Source organism: Triticum aestivum, chromosome 3A (genome assembly GCF_018294505.1).
Source record: "Triticum aestivum cultivar Chinese Spring chromosome 3A, IWGSC CS RefSeq v2.1, whole genome shotgun sequence".
NCBI lineage: Eukaryota > Viridiplantae > Streptophyta > Magnoliopsida > Poales > Poaceae > Triticum > Triticum aestivum.
The window spans coordinates 85,035,732-85,056,151 of NC_057800.1; the positions used below are offsets into that span (position 1 = coordinate 85,035,732).

Below are 20,420 nucleotides of genomic sequence, written 5' to 3' on the forward strand. Positions count from 1 at the left end.
TGTTGGCTTCGTTCAGAGCAGATTTCAGCTTGGTATTCTCTTCTTCCAACTGGCCGACCGAAGCCAGCTTCTGTTTAGCCAGAGCGGTTCTGTCATCAGCTTCCTTTCGAGCAGCAGCCAAATCCTGATCCTTCTTCGTCAGAGCTTCTCTCAATTTTTCTGCAAAGAAACAATGCTTGGTTCAGAAAGAGCGAAAGGGTACTCAAGCCTAAGACAGACCAGTCGACAAACTCGTCTTACCAGTGGCGTCGTCCTTGACTTTTTGCAACTCTGTCTTAGCCAGCTCCAAGTCAAGGTTCAGTTGGATCTGCTGTCTCTCCAAGTCAGCAAAGCGAGCTCCAAGATCACAAGATTTCTGAAATCAAAGAGGAGAAGTTATTTTATAGCGAAAAACGACAAGGACAATAAGTACTAAGACTACGGTCGACTGCCCGCAGTCCACCATAGTCTCGTGGACTACACCCAGTGGGTGCACTTTGCGTGCCCCCACCGGTTCTGATCCCACTCGACCGGCCCGTCGGAGTCGAGTGCAGGGAGTAAAAAAAAGAGGGGGAGAAAATAGAACTGAGACCACGGTCGACTGCCAGCAGTCGACCGTGGTCTCGGGGACTACACCCAGTGGGTGCACTTGATGTGCCCCCATCGGTTCTAATCCCACTCGACCAGACCGAGTGGAAGAGACAAACTACAAAGACTACAGTCGACTACCAGTAGTCCACCGTAGTCTCGGGGACTACACCCAGTGGGTGCACTCAGCGTGCCCCCACTAGTTCAAAAATTCAATGGATGCACCCAGTGGGTGTACAGATGCAAAGATTTTCAGAAAGAGTCTTCAGTTAGCATATCCTAACAGAACAAGCAGCAACCAACTAACCTGAACGTTGCTCTGGAGAGCCGAGATGGCATCGTAGGCGGCCTGGCTAGCATCCCGCACCGTCTTCATCTTCTCCATCATAATGCCCGCCTGGCGTATGGCTTCCTTGGCAGCATTCACTTCGTCCTCTGGGACGTGATGGGTCGCAAAAACCGAAGGCGGGTCGACGGGGGCCTGAGCAGTCGACGAAGGAGGCAAGGCACTCGACAAGGGCACGGCGAAGGTAACAGAACCCCGATTGGCATCACCAGCGTCCTGAACGACTGGTTCCGCCCTCGGCGTCGATTGTAGCACCTCGCTTGCAGGAACTTGCCTATTTCTCCTCGTTAAAGGCCTCTCGGGCTCTTCATCATCATCATCAGGGAGGTCAATAACATTAGGGGCTGTTCAAAGTTCAATCGACGAAATCACATCACACAATGGTACACATTGCAGTTGAATCGACCAAAATAAAGACAGAATGGCAGAAATCATACCCAGAGTAGAAGTGACCGCATCCTCCATCACCTCGTCATCGTCCCTGTAAGCTGAGGTCCCGGAAGTAGCAGCGCTGCCAGTTCCCAAGTCCGTCCGGTTAAAACAAGAAAAACAAGTAGCACAGGGCGTCGAGTGAAGATAAAAAGAGACACTCACGCAGAAGCGACGGGGATGTCAATCTTAATCTTCGGCAACGCCTTCCGAAGCTTCAGCTCTGCGACTTTGGGATGCTTTGATGCTTTCTTGGTCGGAGTTGGCGAAGAGGTCCGAGGACGCTTTGAAGACTGACCAGCTTGAGCAATCGCCTTTTCACGGGCGCTCGGCCATTCTTGATCAAGTTTGGACCGCCTCTCCCTGCGAGGAGGCGACTCGACTTCTTCTTCGTCACTCGGGCTGTTGCTTTCTTCGTTCCCTCCACCATCAGACTCCCATTCGCCACTGTCGCCGCCGCTCGCCTCTCCTTCCGGGTCCTGCTCCTATTCTCCGTTGGGCATTGAATACATTTCAATAATGGCCTGAAAGAAAGCAGGGAAAACAAAGTTAGTTGACTCAGTATTGGTAGCCGCGCGAGTGGATTCAGATTACAAACAAAAGCTCAGAATCGGACCTTCTCTGGTACATGAGACTGGTCGAATGGAGGAACTCTCCTAGCTCCCCTGGGGTTGTCCTTGTTTCCGGTCATGCCCGACAGCCACTTCTCCAGTGTGTCGTCGTCGACCTCCTCCGGGTGAATCCGAGTGGAGTCTTCAAGACCCGAATACATCCACATCGGATGGTCTCGGGCTTGAAGAGGCTGGATGCACCGCTGAAGGAAGACCTCCAGGAGATCCATGCCGGTGACCCCATCACGGATAAGCTGGACTACTCGCTCTACCAGCACCCTCACCTGCGCCTTCTCCTTCGGGAGCACCTTCAAAGGGGAGGGTTTCCTCACTCGGTCCATGGTGAAAGGAGGGAGGCCAGTCGACTGGCCTGGCGTTGACTGGTCTTTGCAATAAAACCAGGTCGACTGCCATCTGCGAACTGAGTCGGGAAGAATCATGGCCAGAAAGGAGCTTTTCCCTCTCATCTGAACACCAAGGCCCCCGCACATCTGAATCACTTGGGTCCTCTCGTCACTCGGATTAGCCTTTTTCACCGTCTGGGAGCGACAAGTGAAAATGTGCTTGAAAAGGCCCCAGTGAGGCCGACAACCTAGGAAATTCTCACACAAAGAAACAAAGGCGGCGAGATAAACGATCGTGTTGGGAGTGAAGTGGTGAAGTTGTGCCCCAAAGAAGTTCAGAAAACCCCGAAAGAAAGGGTGAGGAGGCAAGGAAAATCCACGGTCGACGTGGGTGGCAAGGAGGACGCGCTCACCCTCCCGAGGTTGCGGCTCGGACTCCTTCCCCGGAAGCCACGCCGATTCATAGGGGATCAGCCCTCCTTCGGCCAGGTCGTTGAGGTCTTCTTGCGTGATCATTGAGCAGATCCAGTCGCCCTGGATCCAGCCCTTCGGCAGGCTGGTTCGCGAGGAGGATCCGCCCCGACTGGTCGCCTTCCCCTTCGACCGCGTCGTCGCCTTCTTTGCCCGCTCTAGAGCCGCCGTCTTCTCCTTCCCCATCGTCGCCGGCGAGACGCGTACGAAGCGGTGGCGCGGGGGCGAGAGCGAGCGTGGCGAGGGAGCGAGAAGAGAAGAAGAGATAATGGGGACGCACTGTTTAAGAGACTCCGGTCCTACGCCTTATATGAGGCCTCTTCCGAGTGGCTGACTGGTAGGCCCGGGCGGCCCTGTCGAATCCCGTAACAATCACGCACGCGATACGTGGCGAAAAAGGTGGCGCGGGGATCGAGGCGGCTCCGCCCTATCCCATCCGATTACTGCGGCCTTTCCCGTCCCGCGCGCTTCCCAAAATTCGGATCCCGCGAAATCTGCGGGCAGCAGAACAACTTGCTAGACCGAAGATCTCCTCTGCACCGTCACTCGGAGCCTTTCAAGTAAAGAAACTCACTCGACAAAAATTAAGAATGGATCAAGGCGACTGAAAAGGAAGTTGCTGTCATCACTCAGGTCCATTGATCCGAAACCAGATATGCTCGTGGCATGAAAAGTGAGTCGGAGAAATTCTCAACTCCTTCCCCACTCAAACCTCGATCCATTTGGGGGCTAATGATGAAGCCATGTACCTAGGGTAGGGTCATGGTCCTGTCCCAACTGCCCTACCCAAGGGCATCTCTAGAAGAAATCATCTTTCAATCGACTTGGAGGTGTTCCACTCGACAGACTCGAAGACACTCGACCAAGACCAAACCACTCGACGGTCAGGAGACCTAGAGGCACTCCGCATGCTAACGGTCGGTTATTAAGTAGCCTTTATGGTCATCATAGCACTTTATGAGGGGCATTACCAGTAACGCCTGACCTTAATGTATTTAAAACCCTGCATAACTAAGGGCCGGAGGGGGCCGGCGAACTCTATATAAGCCACCCCCTCCTCAGTGAAAAGGGTTCGCACCCCTGTAATTCAGACACGCATAATCCAGTCGACCGCCTCTGGGCTCCGAGACGTAGGGCTATTACTTCCTCCGAGAAGGGCCTGAACTCGTAAACCTTGCGTGCTTACAACTTCTCCATAGCTAAGATCTTGCCTCTCCATACTTACCCCCCTACATCACTGTCAGACTTAGAACCACGATAGCGGGTCCTAGGCCTCTTCTTCTCCGGCATCGTCGTCCATACCGTCGATGTCGTTGGAGCCGTAATCGAGCATGTCAATTAAGTCTTCGATAGTGGCTATGAAGTGGGTGGCGGGGGCAAAATTCCCTGTCATCAACTAGTTCGGCTGCGAACCCCCAGCTAAGGATAGATTTTTTAATGAGTTTAGCACGTCGCCCAAAGGCGAGTGCTGGAAGATGTCTGCGACGCTGAATGCGAAGATCGATAAACGATCAAGTTCCGTGTCCGCAGACTCACACGGTTCAGAACTTTTGCCGGAGATGAGTCCGGAGTTCCGGTGACACAGATATCGTGTGAGGTTAAGTCCATGTGCGGCTCCAACATCGGGGAATCTGTGGCCTCCGTGGCGGGGTTGAGCCTCCGGTCCTTCGATTGCGCAGTATGCTCTGGATCTAAGGCCAGAGCGGTTACAGGAGCTATCTCCTGGATGCGGTCCGATGACAGATTTAGGTCATGTCCATCGGGGTGACTAGGAGTGGTTGCCGCGGTCTCGAATCCGGCGAAGATCAAGTCTCCACGAATGTCCGCAACGTAGTTCAAGCTCCCAAATCTGACCTAGTGGCCAGGGGCATAGCTATCGATCTGCTCCAGATGGCCAAGCGAGTTGGCCCGCAGTGCGAAGTCGCAGAACACGAAGATCTATCCAGGGAGGAAGGTCTCACCTTGGACAGCATCGTTGTTGACGATTGAAGGGGCCATCAAACCTTTTGAGGATGGCGCAATGGAACTCTCAATGAAAGCACCAATGTCGGTGTCAAAACCGGCGGATCTCGGATATGGGGGTCCCGAACTGTGCGTCTAAGGTCGATGGTAACAGGAGACGGGGGACACAATGTTTTACCCAGGTTCGGGCCCTCTCTATGGAGGTAATACCCTACGTCCTGCTTGATTGATCTTGATGAATATGAGTATTACGAGAGTTGATCTACCACAATATCGTAATGACTAAAACCCTAAAAGTCTAGTCTGGCTATGATTATGAGGATTCGACTTATCTACGGACCTAGCTCTCCGGTTTATATAGACACGGGAGAGATCTAGGGTTACACAAGGCCGGTTACAAAGAAAGGAATCTTCATAGTTGGTCGCCAAGCTTGCCTTCCACGCCAAGGAGAGTCCAATCCGGACACGGGTGGAGTCTTCAGTCTTCGTATCCTTACGGCCCATCAGTCCGGCCCATATCCAATAGATCGGACACCCGAGGACCCCTTAGGCCAGGACTCCCTCACCAAGGGGTCGTGCTAACGGCACGGTTGGATTACCCAAACCCGTATTGATGATAATCCCGTAATAAGGGGGCACGATCTCTGCTTAGACAAGACGTGTCAATAAGGACCGCACCTCGAAATGCAAAGCAGGAGGCTGAAAAATGGTTCAAAATAATAATAAGGCTAGAACATAACGTCTCACCAAAAAAGTTGTCAGTGGACACTGCTTATTTTGTTTAAGTATTTTGCCCTTATGGTTTAGGGTTGTGACGGTTATACAGAGCCAAACATATTTCTTTTGACCAACTGCTTTGGAGTATTCGGAGGAGGAACCCTCCTTGCAATGCTGAAGACAATCTGCGCGACGGACACATCGTCATTGAAGCTTGGTTCAGGGGCTACTGAGGGAGTCCTGGACTAGGGTGTCCCCGGGCGTCCAGGCTACGTGATATGGGCCGGACTGATGGGCCAAGAAGATACAAGATCGAAGGCCTTCGCCTCGTGTCCGGATGGGACTCTCCTTTATGTGGATGGCAAGCTTGGCGTCTGGATGTGAAGATTCCTTTCTCTGTAAACCGATTCTGTACAACCCTAGGACCCTCCGGTGTCTATATAAACCAGAGGGATTAGTCCGTAGAGGCAATCATAATCAGATAGACTGGACATCTAGGGTTTAGCCATTACGATCTCGAGGTAGATCAACTCTTGTAACCCCTATACTCATCAAAGTCAATCAAGCGGGAAGTAGGGTATTACCTCCATCAAGAGGGCCCGAACCTAGGTAAACATCTTGTCCCCTGCCTCCTGTTACCTTCGATCCTCAGACACACAGTTCGGGACCCCCTACCCAAGATCGGCCGGTTTTGACACCGACACCAGGCGCGGGGCCCGTATGACAGGGGCACTATTCTCCGTCTTGTCGTGCATCACAGAGTGGTTGGGCCAGCTCGGCTACAGTGGCGTGTCGCCTGGTCGCCATCGGCTAGTGTCAGCAGGATGAGGGGTGCACTATTGCCATGCTGGCCCTGGTCAGTGGAGTAGGTGGGCCACTGCAGCCATGCTCCTGCCGGTCAACGGAGTTGGAGGGCCACTATAGCCTTGCTCATCCCTTTTAGGGGACTTCGTCCATCGTACGCCTTGGATGGGACGGGTGCTGACCCGTGGCTGGGTTGAGGAGCGTTCCACGACGGCGCTTGCTTGTAGGAGAAGTCATGGTTTGGCGGGACCGGCCGGCATGCGCCAGCAAGCCTGGTCGGGTTGCGGGGCTTGGCCGGGTTGAGGAACCCGACCAAGGGCAAGCTGGATTGAGGGGCGATGCCGTCCCCGATGTTTTTGAAAAGGGTCTGGGTTCCGTTTCCTGCCCGGGGTTCATCCCCCCGACATCGGTGGAACTGGTAGTCTGGTATCATCTACAAAGGACATGGGGTGAGATTATATTCACTTCATGCCAGCTTCCATTTTCTTGCCATGATGTATTGGAATGTGAAGCTCTCATCGATTATTGAAGGAGTGGCATTAGTAAAATGATGGAGTGACCCCCCTAACTAATGAATCAGATTGCTCACAAGCGGTAAAGTTGATTCGAAGCACAATGATTGATCATTTGAGACATGTATTCCTAGTGCATGAAATGAAATAAGCTTTGTGAGGAGATCACAAAATTACTCACATATGCTTTGCAGTGCTGCCTGGCTTGGTTCTAGACCGAACGATGTACCCATCTTGAAGGTTACTTTACCAGAGAGTAAGTCCTATTGACCAAGAAGCGAAAAAAGCCGACGGTACTTCTTAATGTTGTACGTAAGAGGGTTATCCTAGCTAACAATCATGCCATGCTTAGATTTAGGGATTAGGGATTCTTATTGGGAAATAGATTGGATTGGCATTCAAGTTCGAGCAGATCTTATTGGTTCAACTTAGGCATTGTTGTGTCAATTAAAATATCAATCTTCATCAAATAAGCGCTAAGATTCTAGTTCAAACATAGGAGCATTAAGCTCTAAGCACAACTTTCTATTAAGTATTGCAATCATTTGCTTTGAGTAATAGAAGTCATTTAGGAAAAAGATTGCTACCAAGGCTTGAGGCTAGGATTAATTGTTGGTAGTGAGGGGCTCTTCATATAGAGATGAATATATTTTTAACCAATGTTTCTTTTTTTGCAATCATATATTGTAATCAATGTCGAATATATCAAATATATCTTATCAATACACTTCCCTTTTCCCTTCCCCAAAAATAAATATATTTATTTTTCCTCAATAAAAAGGCACCACACAAAAAAAATACAGGTGAGGCACTTGTGAAAAATCACAGCCAAGGGCCTGGTCTGCATTTGCCAAAACTTCGAGGCTCATGTAAGAAAGAAAACTTTGCCAAACCACAGCCAGCCGAGGAGGCATACCGGGGCAGCAGCTGATTCAACAATCTTCCACGGATATTCTGCGCGCACGCCCACCTACAAACGGTGCCACAGAGGAACCCACCGGGCGCAAAGAATCCTAGGTGGTTTTCGGCGCGACCGTGGGCTCCCCACAAAACCGAGAGCGTGTGCCGCTCCCTCTAGCGGAGGCGGCTGCTGCTGTTCGGCGCCGATACCGGCGGCGGCCGTCTGCCCCCGCTCCTCTTTTTATTCGCCGCTCCTCTCCACCGGCCAGCGCCAAACCTATAGTTGACCACAAGAGTCCCTCAGAGAAAAAAAGAGTTGACAACCAGAGACCGGTGGCCAGGCTTTGCAGATGGAGAGGATTGACGGAGCAGGGCTGGGTGCGCGTGGGTCTGCGGGGGCGATGCTGGGCATGGAGATGCATCTCGTCCACCAGCCGCAGCCGCAGATGCACGCGGCCTCCTCGTTCCAGCAGCCGCCGGAGCACCTCCACCACGGCAACGGCGGCGACGGCGGCTTCCAGGTCCAGCACCACCAGGCCATGCCGGTGAGGCAGCAGCACCCACAGCCACCGTACGCGGCTTACGTGGCGCCGCCGTCGAGGGTGGTCAAGGCGCATGAAGAGGAGGAGATGGGCAACGGCGTCGGGAATGGCGGCGGCGTCCTGCAGCAGCCGGGGGCGGGGGCGGCGGGGTGCCCGTGGTCCCGGATGAAGTGGACGGACGCGATGGTGCGTCTGCTCATCGCTGTGGTATACAACGCCGGGGACGACGGCGAGGGCGTGTCTGCAGGAGGCAAGGCGGCGGCGTCGCACTCGCACGGGAAGGCGGGGGCGTCTGCGGCGGCGCACGGCGGGCACGGGCCACAGGCCGCGGCGCAGCAGAAGAAGGGCAAGTGGAAGTCCGTGTCCCGGGCGATGGTGGAGAACGGCTTCAAGGTGTCGCCGCAGCAATGCGAGGACAAGTTCAACGACCTCAACAAGCGCTACAAGCGCGTCGTCGACCTGCTCGGCCGCGGCACGGCGTGCAAGGTGGTCGAGAACCCCGCGCTGCTCGACGCCATGGGCGAGCTCACCGCCAAGGCCAAGGAGGAGGCGCGCAAGCTGCTCAGCTCCAAGCACCTCTTCTTCCGCGAGATGTGCACCTACCACAACCCCCCCGGCGCCGCCGCAGCAGCCTCGCACGGCACCGACGACGGCGCGGCCTGCTTCCACCACCCGCGGCCGGCGGCAGTGCCGGGCGCTGCCAACTCGTCTGCCGGCCTCCAGGTGGTAGCGATGGTGAATTCCTCCACGCGTTCTGAGGACGACAGCGAGGACGACGTCCTCAGCAGCAAAGAGGCTGAAGAGGAGGAGGACGACGACTACGACCTGGACGACGTGGAGGAGAAGGCGCCGGGCACCAACCGCCGCGGGAGCCGCGTCGACGACAGTAATGGCTTCCACAACTACGGCGGGCACAAGAACAAGCGCCGTCGCGGCGAGAGCAGCGCGGCTGCGGCCGGAGAAGACGGAGAAGAGGACGGGAACAAGCACGCCCGCAGGAGGCCGTGCGCCATGCAGCAGTTGCAGCGCGAGCTGGCCGCGGCGGAGGCCGGCGGCGACCAGCAGCAGCTGCGGCAGTGGATGCAGCGGCGCGCGCTGGAGCTGGAGAAGCAGAAGCTGGCGTACGAGGTCCGCGAGTACGCGCTGGAGAAGCAGCGCCACAAGTGGGAGCAGTTCAAGGCCACCAAGGAGTGGGACATGGAGCACGAGCGGCTGCGGATCGAGCGCCGGCGCGTCGACGGCCAGCGCATGCTGCTCGTGCTCAAGCAGAAGGAGTTCGACCTGGACCTCGCCGAGGCCTACAACAACTACTCGTCGTCCGTGGACCACCACCCGGGCGCCCCGACCCCGCCGCCCGCCGGCTTCCAGCAGCAGCCCGGCTCCAGCCCCTCCACCACAGGGCACCCGAACTAGCCAGGCAGGCAGGGCAGGACACCATGCATACATTAGATTTAGTTTTTCCCTTAGGCCACCATGCATACTCCATTTTTACTTCTCCTTCGCCAGCATGCATTACCTTTTCGCTTTCGATTCGTTGTAATCAGCAGTAGCAGTGGAGCAATAACCTGTAAGATGTCTATGGTCTCTTGAGTTGAGAAGTTTCAGAATTCACATGCCTATGGTCTCTTGTTGATTTGCCTGGAATAATCGTTGTGTCATGGAGCCTGTACTTTGTCACCGTTCAGAACATTGGAGTATCTACCTCGATCGTGGATGTCCATGGGCATCTCCGAGGTCTCCGAGGTGTATGCACTCTGCACCAGCCACACGGGGCGGTGCTGATCCCGAGCCACACGGGGGCACGCCGAGGTCCACTGCGCACGCGGTGTGCCTTGGCCTTTTGCAGTGGCTCTACCTAGGAATCGTCGATCGTCGCCGTACCTTTCTCCTCCCCTTTCGCTGGTCAAATGCGTATCCTCCCCAGTGGCCGCCTTTCAGCGACTCCAACACCCAAATGAATAACGATTTTATTTGCTTTTTGTCTGTTTAAAGCAACTTCAACGGGCTGATCCAAACAGACATGCGTTTTCGTTTGGGTCGGCCAAACGAATATCCACGTCCACTTTTTGGTTTGGGTCTGCATGCGCGTCCAACGGGTGGCCTGACGCATTTTTGCATGTCCGTCTTGGCATTTCGTCGAACACGTAGCAGGCAGCGGGGTTGGCAGCAGCTAGACGGCCGGCGGCTGCAGCGGCACAAGCCCAGCGCGGGTGCGAGGCGAGGCCGGGACGAGCGTCGCCTGCTGGGCACGGCGAGGCGCGACCTGGACGAGCGTCGCCTGCGGAGACGAGCGCCGGAGGGGAGAGGGACGAGCTCCTGCGCGCGACACGGGCGTGGCCGGGAAGAGCGTCGTCTCCTGGGCGCGGCGAGGCACGGCCTGGACGAGAGTCACCTACGGGGACGAGCGCCGGAGAGGAGAGGGATGAGCTCCTGCGCGTGACGCGGGCACGGCCGGGACGAGCGTCGCCTGCTGGGCGCGGCGAGGCGCGGCCTGAACGAGCGCCGGAGGGGAGAGGGACTGTCAGAGTCGCTCGATCTCTCTCAACTCGCCGAACACACAGAGAGGAGAGACAGGAGGTTTTGCGTCACGTTCAACCTTGTGACTTTTCTGTTTCTTGATCTCGTCTACTTATTCTGTTACAAAGAGAAGAAGTGGCCCGGTCCTAGTGCCACGATCCCTAAAACTCGCGCCATCCCACGAGTGGGTTTCGTGGCTGACCACCCCGATCGATCGGGCAGCGATCGTACCCAGATCGCCTACATGCGCGGCTCGCACAACAACTCGCAAGCTCGTGCGCCTAGCTACATTATTTTTCTGACGAAAAACAAACTAACTGAAGAAAAACTGCAGCGACTAGAATAGCTAACAAATCTCCCCTCTAATCTTGTCGCTGCCGAATTATTTCTGTCATGCCAATCCTTCCCCTGAGCTCCAGAAACTTGAGTCGTCCAAGTGCTTTGGTGAGGACGTCGGCAAGCTGATCGTTGGTGCAGACGTAGTTGATGTCGATCCGCCCTTCTTCCACACACTCACGAATGAAGTGGTATCGTATCTCAATGTGTTTGCTTCGATCATGGAAGACGGGGTTCTTGGAGAGAGAGATTGCTGACTTGTTGTCGACCAGAAGTCGCGGTGGCCGGACGTCGGTGTTCAGCATCTCTCCGATCAGCTGAGCCAGCCAAATCCCCTGGCAAGCGGCGGTGGTGGCGGCCACATACTCCGCCTCACATGAAGAGAGTGCCACCACCCTTTGTTTCTGCGACTGCCAACTCACTGGGCTGCCGCCGAGGAAGTAGAGCACTCCCGTTGTGCTCCGCCTGTCGTTGATGTCGCCGGCGTGATCCGCGTCGCTGTACCCCAGCAGCTCCGGTGTGCCCTTGCCCCGGACATAGGCACAGCTGTAGTCCAGCGTGCCTGCCACATACCTTAGCAGACGCTTCACAGCCGCGTAGTGGTCTGAAGCCGGCGCCTCCATGAAGCAGCTCAGGTAGCCGACGGCGAAAGAGATGTCCGGCCTCGTGTGCACGAGGTAGCGCAACCCTCCGATGATGCTGCGGTACTCTGAGCTGTCCACCGGCCTCTCCTTGCTGTCTCTGCTCAATTTCAGCCGAGCTTCTATCGGCACGTTGCCGGGGTTGCAGTCCTCGAGCCCGGCGCGCTCCAGCAGCTTCTTCGCGTAGGCTGCTTGGCAGAGCGTGATGCGGTCGCGTTCCTGGCGCACCTCAATGCCCAGGTAATAGCTGAGCTCACCAAGGTCGCTCATGCGGAAGAGCGCGGTCATCTGGTGCTTGAACGCGTCGATCTCCGTCTTGTCCGCGCCCGTGATGACAAGATCATCGACGTACACACCGACGAGCAGAAGTTTGTCGCCCTCCCCGCGTCGGTAGACCGCGTGCTCCGAGGGACAACGCTCAAAGCCCAGAGAGCGCAGACTCTCGTCCAGCTTGGCGTTCCAAGCTCTCGGGGCTTGGCGTAGTCCGTACAGCGCCTTGTGAAGGCGCATCACCTTCCCTTCCTCGCGAGGGGTAACGTACCCGGGCGGCTGAACGACGTAGACCTCCTCCTGCAAGTCCCCGTTCAAGAAGGCGGACTTGACGTCCATGTGATGAACCGGACACGCGTGGTGCGCGGCGAGCGCGACCAGTACGCGCACCGAGTCCATGCGCGCCACCGGAGCGAACACGTCCTCGAAGTCCACTCCTTGGACTTGGACGTATCCCTTTGCCACCAGCCGCGCCTTGCGCTTCACCACCGTGCCGTGTGCGTCCTTCTTGAGCTTGTAGACCCACTTGAGGCCTATCGGTCGGTGCCCGGGCGGGAGCTCGCACAGCTCCCATGTGTTGTTGTCGACGATGCTCTGCATCTCCTCGTTCATGGCGTTCCTCCATCCTCCCTCCTTCTGCGCCTCGTTGAAGGAGGTTGGCTCCTCCCCTGCGAAGAGGCACAGGTAACTGTACTGACTATTATCACCTGTCCCTTCTTCAGTGGTGTCCCACAGGTTCTCCAGCGTGCGGTACCGCCGCAGCGCCTCCTTGTCGGGTGGCGGCACAGACGCCCCCGGAGGTGGAGACACGAACTCCACGCCCGAGCGGTCCGGGCTTGGTATAGCGCAGATCGGCGTCGTGGGCCGCGGCGGGGGCGCACTGGTGCGCGACGATGACGGCGTTGTTGGTGAGCGTGGCGCCTCAGGAGATGATGCACCGGATGGGGTGCTGCCGACCATCTTGTCGGGCACTGGTTCGAGCTCGACGGAGAACGTGTCCCACTGTGACTCCTCGCTCGTCGCCGCGACCTGGGTCCAGTCCCACGCGGCCTGCTCGTCGAACACGACATCCCTCGAGACCAGGACGCGATTCGACGGTGGGTGGAAGACGCGATAAGCCGCCGATCCCGGCTCGTAGCCGATGAAGACCATGGGTGTGCTCCTGTCTTCAAGTTTCGACAGGTTTGGGCGTGTCACCTTGACGTGCGCGACGCTCCCGAACACGCGCAGGTGCTCGACGTTTGGATGCCGCCCGCACCAGGCCTCGTGCGGGGTCGACCCCTCCACACTCTTCGTTGTTGACCTGTTCAGGAGGTAGACCGCCGTCGTTACGGCCTCGCCCCAGAACCGTGCCGGCACGCCCTTTGCCTTCAGCAGGCTGCGCGCCATGCCCACGATGGTCTGGTTCCGGCGCTCGACCACGCCATTCTGCTGAGGCGTGTAGGGCGCCGTGAGCTGGCGCTGGACTCCCTGGTCGGCGTAGTACTCACCGAGGCTGGAGGAGGTGAATTCCCCGCCGCGGTCCGTGCGCAGCGCCTTGAGCTGCCAGCCGGACTCGAGCTCCGCCATGGCCTGGAACCGCTTCAGTGCTGGCTGTGCCTCGTCCTTGGTCGCGAGCAGGTACAACCACATGTGCCTGCTCTTGTCATCTACCAGCAACAGGAAGTATCGCTTCCCTCCTGGCGTTGGAGGGGAGATCGGCCCACAGAGGTCCGCATGCACCAGCTCAAGGACGTCGCCGGCTCTACGGAGAGCCGCTTGAGGGAAGGGTGCCCGGCGCTGCTTGCCGGCGAGGCACGCCTCACAGACACGATCCGCCTCATCGAACAGCGGGAGGCCACGCACCAGATCATTCCGGGCAAGTTGGCGTAGAGCCCGGAAATTCACGTGGCCGTAGCGTGCATGCCAGCGCCACGCATCCTCTCCGGCGTGTGCCGCGAAGCACACTGGCCGGGCCGGAGTGAGCTGCAGCACGTACAGCCTCCCCTCGTTCCGATGCACCCGCGCGAGGAGACGCCCCCCAGGATCACGAAGCTGGAGCACGCCGAGACTTATGTGGGTCTCGTAGGCGATTTCGTCCAACTGTCCGATGCTTACGATGTTGCTGCAGAGTTTTGGGATGTAATAGACATCGGACAGTACCATGTGCTCACCGTTTCGGCATTGGAAGAGGATGGTCCCTCTCCCCTCGATCTGAACCGCAGAGCCATCCCCGAGCTTCACGGCTCCGTGGATGCCGGTGTCCAGCGCCTGGAAGATCTCTCGCCGGCCCGACATGTGGTTGCTCGCACCCGTGTCGAGGTACCAGGCGAGGTCGCAGGACTGGCCGTCTGCCGCTGCGCGCGCCTGGGAGTGCTCTTCGTTGAGCAGTACGTGCTCTGGCGTGGGTTCGGCCATGGTGCTCACGTCCGCCGTCGCGAGCAGGAGCGAGCTCTCCTGAGCCCCACCTAGCGCCAGGTGAGCCTCCCCCTTTCGTTCCCGCCGGGGCTCGGTGCAATCACGGGAGAAGTGGCCATTTTTATTGCAATTGTAACACTTCACCTTAGACATGTCGCGCCCGCCGTTGCCGGTGTTGTCCCGGCCGCTGCCGCCGCCTTGGCCTTTAGCGTCGTTGCCGCGCCTCTGGTTCTGCGGCTTGCCACGGCGGCGATTGCCGCCGCCCCCGTTGCCGTTCCCGTTGCCGGCGCCGTTCGAGCCGGACCCCTGGCCCTGCTCGCGCTCCCGGCGCCGCGCGTCCCACTGCTGCTCCGTCATGAGCAACTGGCCGCCTCCGCTGGCCTGAGCCGCCCCGCCACCACAGCGCTCCTCTGCGGTGCGCAGTCGACCGATCAGCTCCTCGACCGAGATTGTGGTCAGGTCAAGGAGCGTCTCGATCGCTACTACGATCTGGGCGTAGCGGGCGGGGACGACACGAAGGATCTTCTGGATCACGCGCACCTCGTCGACGTTGTCCCCCAGCGTACGCAATTGGTTGACTAGGGCGGTGATCCGCATGCCGAAGGAGTCGAGAGTCTCGCCGTCGCGGAAGGTGATCTGCTCGAACTCCGCGCGCAGTCGTTGCGCGGTCGCCTCGCGCACCCGGTGCACCCCCATGCGCATGACCTTGATGGTGTCCCAGGCCTCCTTCGCCGTCTCCTTGACGACGAGGATGCCGAGCATCTCCAGGGGAACGGCTCGGAACAGAACGCCGAGCGCCGTCTTGTCATCACGCACGTGTTGCGCGTTGCCTTGGATCGCGTCCCAGAGCCCCCAGGACTCCAAGTGCACCTTCATCACGAGAGACCACTCGATGTAGTTTGTGCTCGTGAGCGTCGGGAACGTGGTGCCCGCGCTGGGCACAAGCGGCGCGCGGTCCGTTGCCGCCGCCTGATGGATCACCACTTGCCGCTCCCTCCTGACGCGGCTTCGACCACGGCTGTGCCCTCGTGGGGGAGTGCGCGAACGGCTCCCATCCCCGCCGTCGTTGCGGGGTGCCGCCGCCGTCAGGTCCGGCCGATCTCCGGTATCAACCATGACGACAGGATCGCCGGAAACAGGCTCTGATGCCAATTGTCAGAGTCGCTCGATCTCTCTCAACTCGCCGAACACACAGAGAGGAGAGACAGGTGGTTTTGCGTCACGTTCAACCTTGTGACTTTTCTGTTTCTTGATCTCGTCTACTTATTCTGTTACAAAGAGAAGAAGTGGCCCGGTCCTAGTGCCACGATCCCTAAAACTCGCGCCATCCCACGAGTGGGTTTCGTGGCTGACCACCCCGATCGATCGGGCAGCGATCGTACCCAGATCGCCTACATGCGCGGCTCGCACAACAACTCGCAAGCTCGTGCGCCTAGCTACATTATTTTTCTGACGAAAAACAAACTAACTGAAGAAAAACTGCAGCGACTAGAATAGCTAACAGGGACGAGCTCCTGCGTGCGATGTGGGCCGACGGGAACCCAGGAGGACGCCGCGGAGCACGGAGGTCGTCGGATGGCAACTCCGACCGCATCCATAGCAGCACCAGCACGGCCGGAGCAGCACGCTCGCCGCCGAGCACTGGCTGGCTAGCATAGCAGCACGCTCGCCGCGGAGCACTGGCTGGCTAGCATAGCAGCCCCTAGCATGCGGTTGTGCATGTAGGCACGCACGCAGCCGGAGCAGAACGCCCGTCGCAGCTCACCACATGCGCCGCCGCTTGCCGTGCCCGCCGCAGCTTGCTGCACCCCCATGTAGGGACCCAAATGCAAGGACCCAAACGCTGCGTTGTAGATCGCCGCGGCATCCTCTCCAGCTTGCGGCGCCCACTCCGGCCGTCAACTAGCCGCGATGCAGGTCGTCGCGTCTTGCGCGCGCTGCAGGTCGCGCGGCGCGAGCGGGGCATGGCTCGGCGCGAGCGCTGCGGGGCCAGCGCGGGTAGGAGCTCCGACGGGCGCGGCGCGGGGCGCGGTGGCGCTCCGGCTCGAGCAGCTGCGACGGCCGGGCGCGGGGGATGGGAGGCGAGGCGAGGCCGGCAGCCGGCGTGGGTGTACGAGGGTTCGTGTGCTGGGCAGAGAAAAAGGTGGAGAGAAAGGTGGGAGGTGTTAAGTCTATGCCAGGTGGGCCAGCCTCCATGCAGCGGACGAGGAGGGCGCAAAGAGGGTCCGCTTTGTGTCCGTCTCGGACTCAAATACAATCCAAATTTGCGTCTGAAATGGGTCTGCGCGGACACAAAACGGACAGAAAATAGAAATGGATTAGCATGTTGGGCAGTGTTTTTTGACCGTACGGACCCAAATAAACATGCACAGACGAAGTAGGTCATGTTAGAATTGATGGAAGCGTTCCTACTCTCCTCGAGGAAGAGCCGCAGACGTTTATTTATTGAGGCAGAACCTTGCCGTGAAGTACAAGAGAAGGATTAGAAATCCAGCTATTACAAGGAGATAGAAGTCACTTTAGTTAGATTTCAGTCAGCTGACTTTTAGTTTTATGATTAGTTGATTTTTTGGCTGTTGGATTGTGCTTTAAAATTTGTGTAGTTTTTTTTTCTGTCATGTTTTGCTGATGTACTGGGCTGGGCTGTTTGAGTTTGACCGACTCTTATTTTGAGTCGAGGAAAGTATCGTTTTCCCCCTCAAATCCTGTCTGATGGACCGATTTCCCCTCAAAGTCTAAAACCGGATCAATCAGCCCCTAAACTCTCCAAAACCGGATCAATTCTCTCCCATGGTGGTTTTGCACTAGATTTAGGTGGTTTTGACTAGTCTCCTTGCTGACTGGACAGTGCTGACTTGGCAGATGCAACTTTCCTCAATTTTTAATTGCAATCCGCTCCCTCGCCGCGTAGCACTCTATCACCGTCCCCCTCGCCACGAAGCACTCTGTCGCCGTCCCCTTTGTCGCCCCCTCGCCGCCCCCTCGCCGCCCCATCGTCGTCCGCTCGCTACAGTCCATGGCGTCTGCTAGCTCGTCAAGCAGTCATCGGTCGTCGCGGTCCATGGCCTTCTCAAGGCAGTCGCCGGTGCCATATCGGGAGCCACCGATGGCGTACTCGCCTGAGAAGGTGTGCCACTGCAAAGTCAAGGCTCCGAGGTGGATTTCGTGAAGCATTGCCAACCCCGGTCGTCGATACTACAACTGTAGCCAATCTCTGGTAACTAGATCTGTGCCCGCCGTTTCTGTTTGTTGTTTCGTTGAGCAGCAAAGTTATAGTCTTTGCGTGATTCTTTTGACAAAATTGCACAATTTTTTGAATAGGGATATGACTGTGGGTACTTCAAGTGGCATGATGATCCCCTGGATAAGTTTGTCAGTACGCTACTAGGTGACCTGCGAGATGTTGTGAATCGGCTGAAGACAGAGGTTAGGAAGCTCAAGACCGAGAAATCACAGCTGGAGCATGCTCTCATGGATGGCAAGTGCAGCATTGGTGATGCTGATGTTTATGTGCTGGATTTGAAAGCGCAGCATGCTCAACAAATGGATGTTCTTGCCAAGGAATTTCAGAGAAGCAAAAAGATGTACAAATTTGCCATCTTTTTCTGCATTGTGTCTGTTGTTATCATGGCTTTGAAGATGTGATGTAGTATCTTAGTGAACCACCTATGTAAGCTCGAGTGAACAAATGTATTTGAGTTTAAAATTTCAAAAGTCTAAACTTGTGTCTGAAGTTAACTGAACTTTTGGTTGTCTGAATTTTTCTGAAGCGTTGTCTGAAGTTAACTGAACCCACCGCTTTGACAGCCACCCATTTAAGGCCAGCGCTCGCCCAGACAGCACTAGCCCACCCACTCTCATCCACTCGCCGTTCCCCATTCTCATCCACTCCCTTCGCCTCTCGTCCACCCACTCCCATCGCTTCTCGACGCCGGCGATGGCGCCCAAGAAGAAGACTGCAAGAGATGTTCGCCGTGCTCAAGACCGGTGGGAGGAAACTGTGAGAAGGTTCTGCAAGGGGGATTCAGAGAAAAGGGCCGATGTGGAGGAGATCTGCAACAGATTTCCGAGCTTGCAGATGTGCGTGGACCACGCTAGGGGCCTCATCGTTGTGGCAACTGATGTTGAGAAGAAGACAATGTTCCCCGACGGCCGTCCCATTCCAGCTATCTCTGTTTTCCTTTGGGCTATGAATGAGGCGGAGAAGTCACTAGATCCGCGTCAGCGTGCCAGGTGGTACGAGTACCGCTCCCACCGTCGCCCCCCTCCACCTCCAGTTGAAGGTCTCGTCGGTGTCGTGGTCGCTGTACCAGCTGCAGTGAAGCAGGTTATTGTGTACTCTGACAGCGACGGAGAGTGCAGTGAAGATGTGGAGGAGGACAGCGAGCAGGAGCAGGATGTGGAGGACAGCAAGCAGGAGCAGGTGGTGCTGGATGTGGAGGACAGCAAGCAGGAGCAGGTGGTGGTGGATGTGGAGGACGGCAGCGAGGGGGAGGTGGCGCCTGCCGACGAAGACGTGTACGTGGTGGCGCCGGTGATCCTGCAGCTCGGCGATAGGAGCATGCCAATCGAGGCGGAGACTTACATCCGCGTCGGCATTCGCCACTCCGACTTCATCAAGAAGATGAAGGACATGCAGAAGTGAAGACAGAGAAGTTAAGTTTCTAGTTCAGTGTCTAGTTCATTATGCACTGAGAAATGCAGTTAAGTTTGTAGTCAGGACTGGAGAAATGCAGTTAAGTTTCTATGTTAAGTTTGTATGTTAGGTACTGGAGAAATGCAGTTAAGTTTCTATGTTAAGTTTGTATGTTAGGTACTGGAGAAATGCAGTTATGTATGCACTGTCAGAGTTTCTAGTTAAGTACTGAACAAATGCAGTGATCAAATGTACTGAAGATGTTCAAGCATAAATGTTTTCAACTCTATTGTCCTCTTTGTTTTAATCCAAAAAATTATAGTAGCAGAAATTGTGCCTCAAATTAACAGAAGCAGAAATTTAGGACAAATGTGGCACAAATTTAGCACAGTATCACAAATTTTGTAATCAAATGGATGGCCCTTTCTTAGCATTTAGTGCCTCCTTGTATGTAGCAAGCTTGAACACACAATGTTGTGGAACTCTAGGTTAAGAGCTTGGTTGTGAGCTCTGTTGAGAGCTTGGTTGTGAGCTCTGTTGAGAGCTTGGCTGTGAGCTTTGTTGAGATGTAGGTTCATTGATCCTCAGGGTTCCTGGTTTTCTTCTAACTTCCAACTTCTTTGGCCTAGGTTGCACAGCCATTGCCTTGCCTTTTATATCAGCAGCCTGCAAACAAGTTTTCATTAGTATAAACAAAAAAGCAACCAAGTTTTCATTAGTAGAAACAAAAAGCAACCAATTTTTCATTAGTACTAACAAGTGTCATCTTAACCTGCTTTTCAAGCATAGCTTTCTGAGTCTGAAGAGCATCAAAAGCCTCTTTGTCTTTCTTCTTTTGTTTTGCAGCTTCTCTGACCAAATGAGCATTTCCATGATGTTTAGCTGCATCATTGTTCTTACAGCTTGATCTATTATGTCCTTGCCTTTTGCAAGAACTACAAGTGATCTTGCCACCTACTTTGCTCATCTTAGTACCCTTAGGTTTTTCTCCTTCCTCTCTCCTTCTTTCTGTTTTAGGCCTTCCAGGCAAGCTAATGTGACTAGGTGGTTGTGGCTTTGGATTTGTTGAAATAGGCCAACTCTCCTCTCCCTCCAAAGGTTGTAAGCAATGATCATATATCTTGTTGTACACTTCTATGGAGTAGCAAGGAGCAATATAATCATCAATTTTCTGTCCTGTTTTATAGATAGCACTAATGGCATGGCAGCAGGGTAAACCTGACAGCTGCCAATATCTACATGAGCAAGTCCAGAGCTGCAAGTTAACAGTAAATTTGAATTTCTCATGCTCTTGCACTTCAAATCCATCTTTCCCATTCCACAGCACATGGCAGAAACCTGATCTCCTTATGTTTTGCTTCAGTTTTTTGAAAATGTTGGGACATATAGTTCCTTTCCAGTTAACTGACTTCCCTCTA

The 20,420-nt window shown here is 55.8% G+C and overlaps 1 protein-coding gene across 1 annotated transcript; it reads left to right on the forward strand.

Moving 5' to 3' along the window:
• Positions 1–7,826: 7,826 nt before the first annotated feature.
• LOC123060436 (uncharacterized) lies at positions 7,827–9,818 on the forward strand. The gene has a single exon (XM_044483164.1). The coding sequence runs from the start codon at positions 8,014–8,016 to the stop codon at positions 9,616–9,618; it is 1,605 nt and encodes a 534-aa protein (XP_044339099.1). The 5' UTR covers positions 7,827–8,013; the 3' UTR covers positions 9,619–9,818.
• The last annotated feature ends 10,602 nt before the right edge of the window (positions 9,819–20,420 follow it).

Coding starts and splice junctions, on each gene's coding strand:
- LOC123060436 (XM_044483164.1), top strand. CDS start 8,014: ATGGAGAGGATTGACGGAGCAGGGCTGGGTGCGCGTGGGTCTGCGGGG.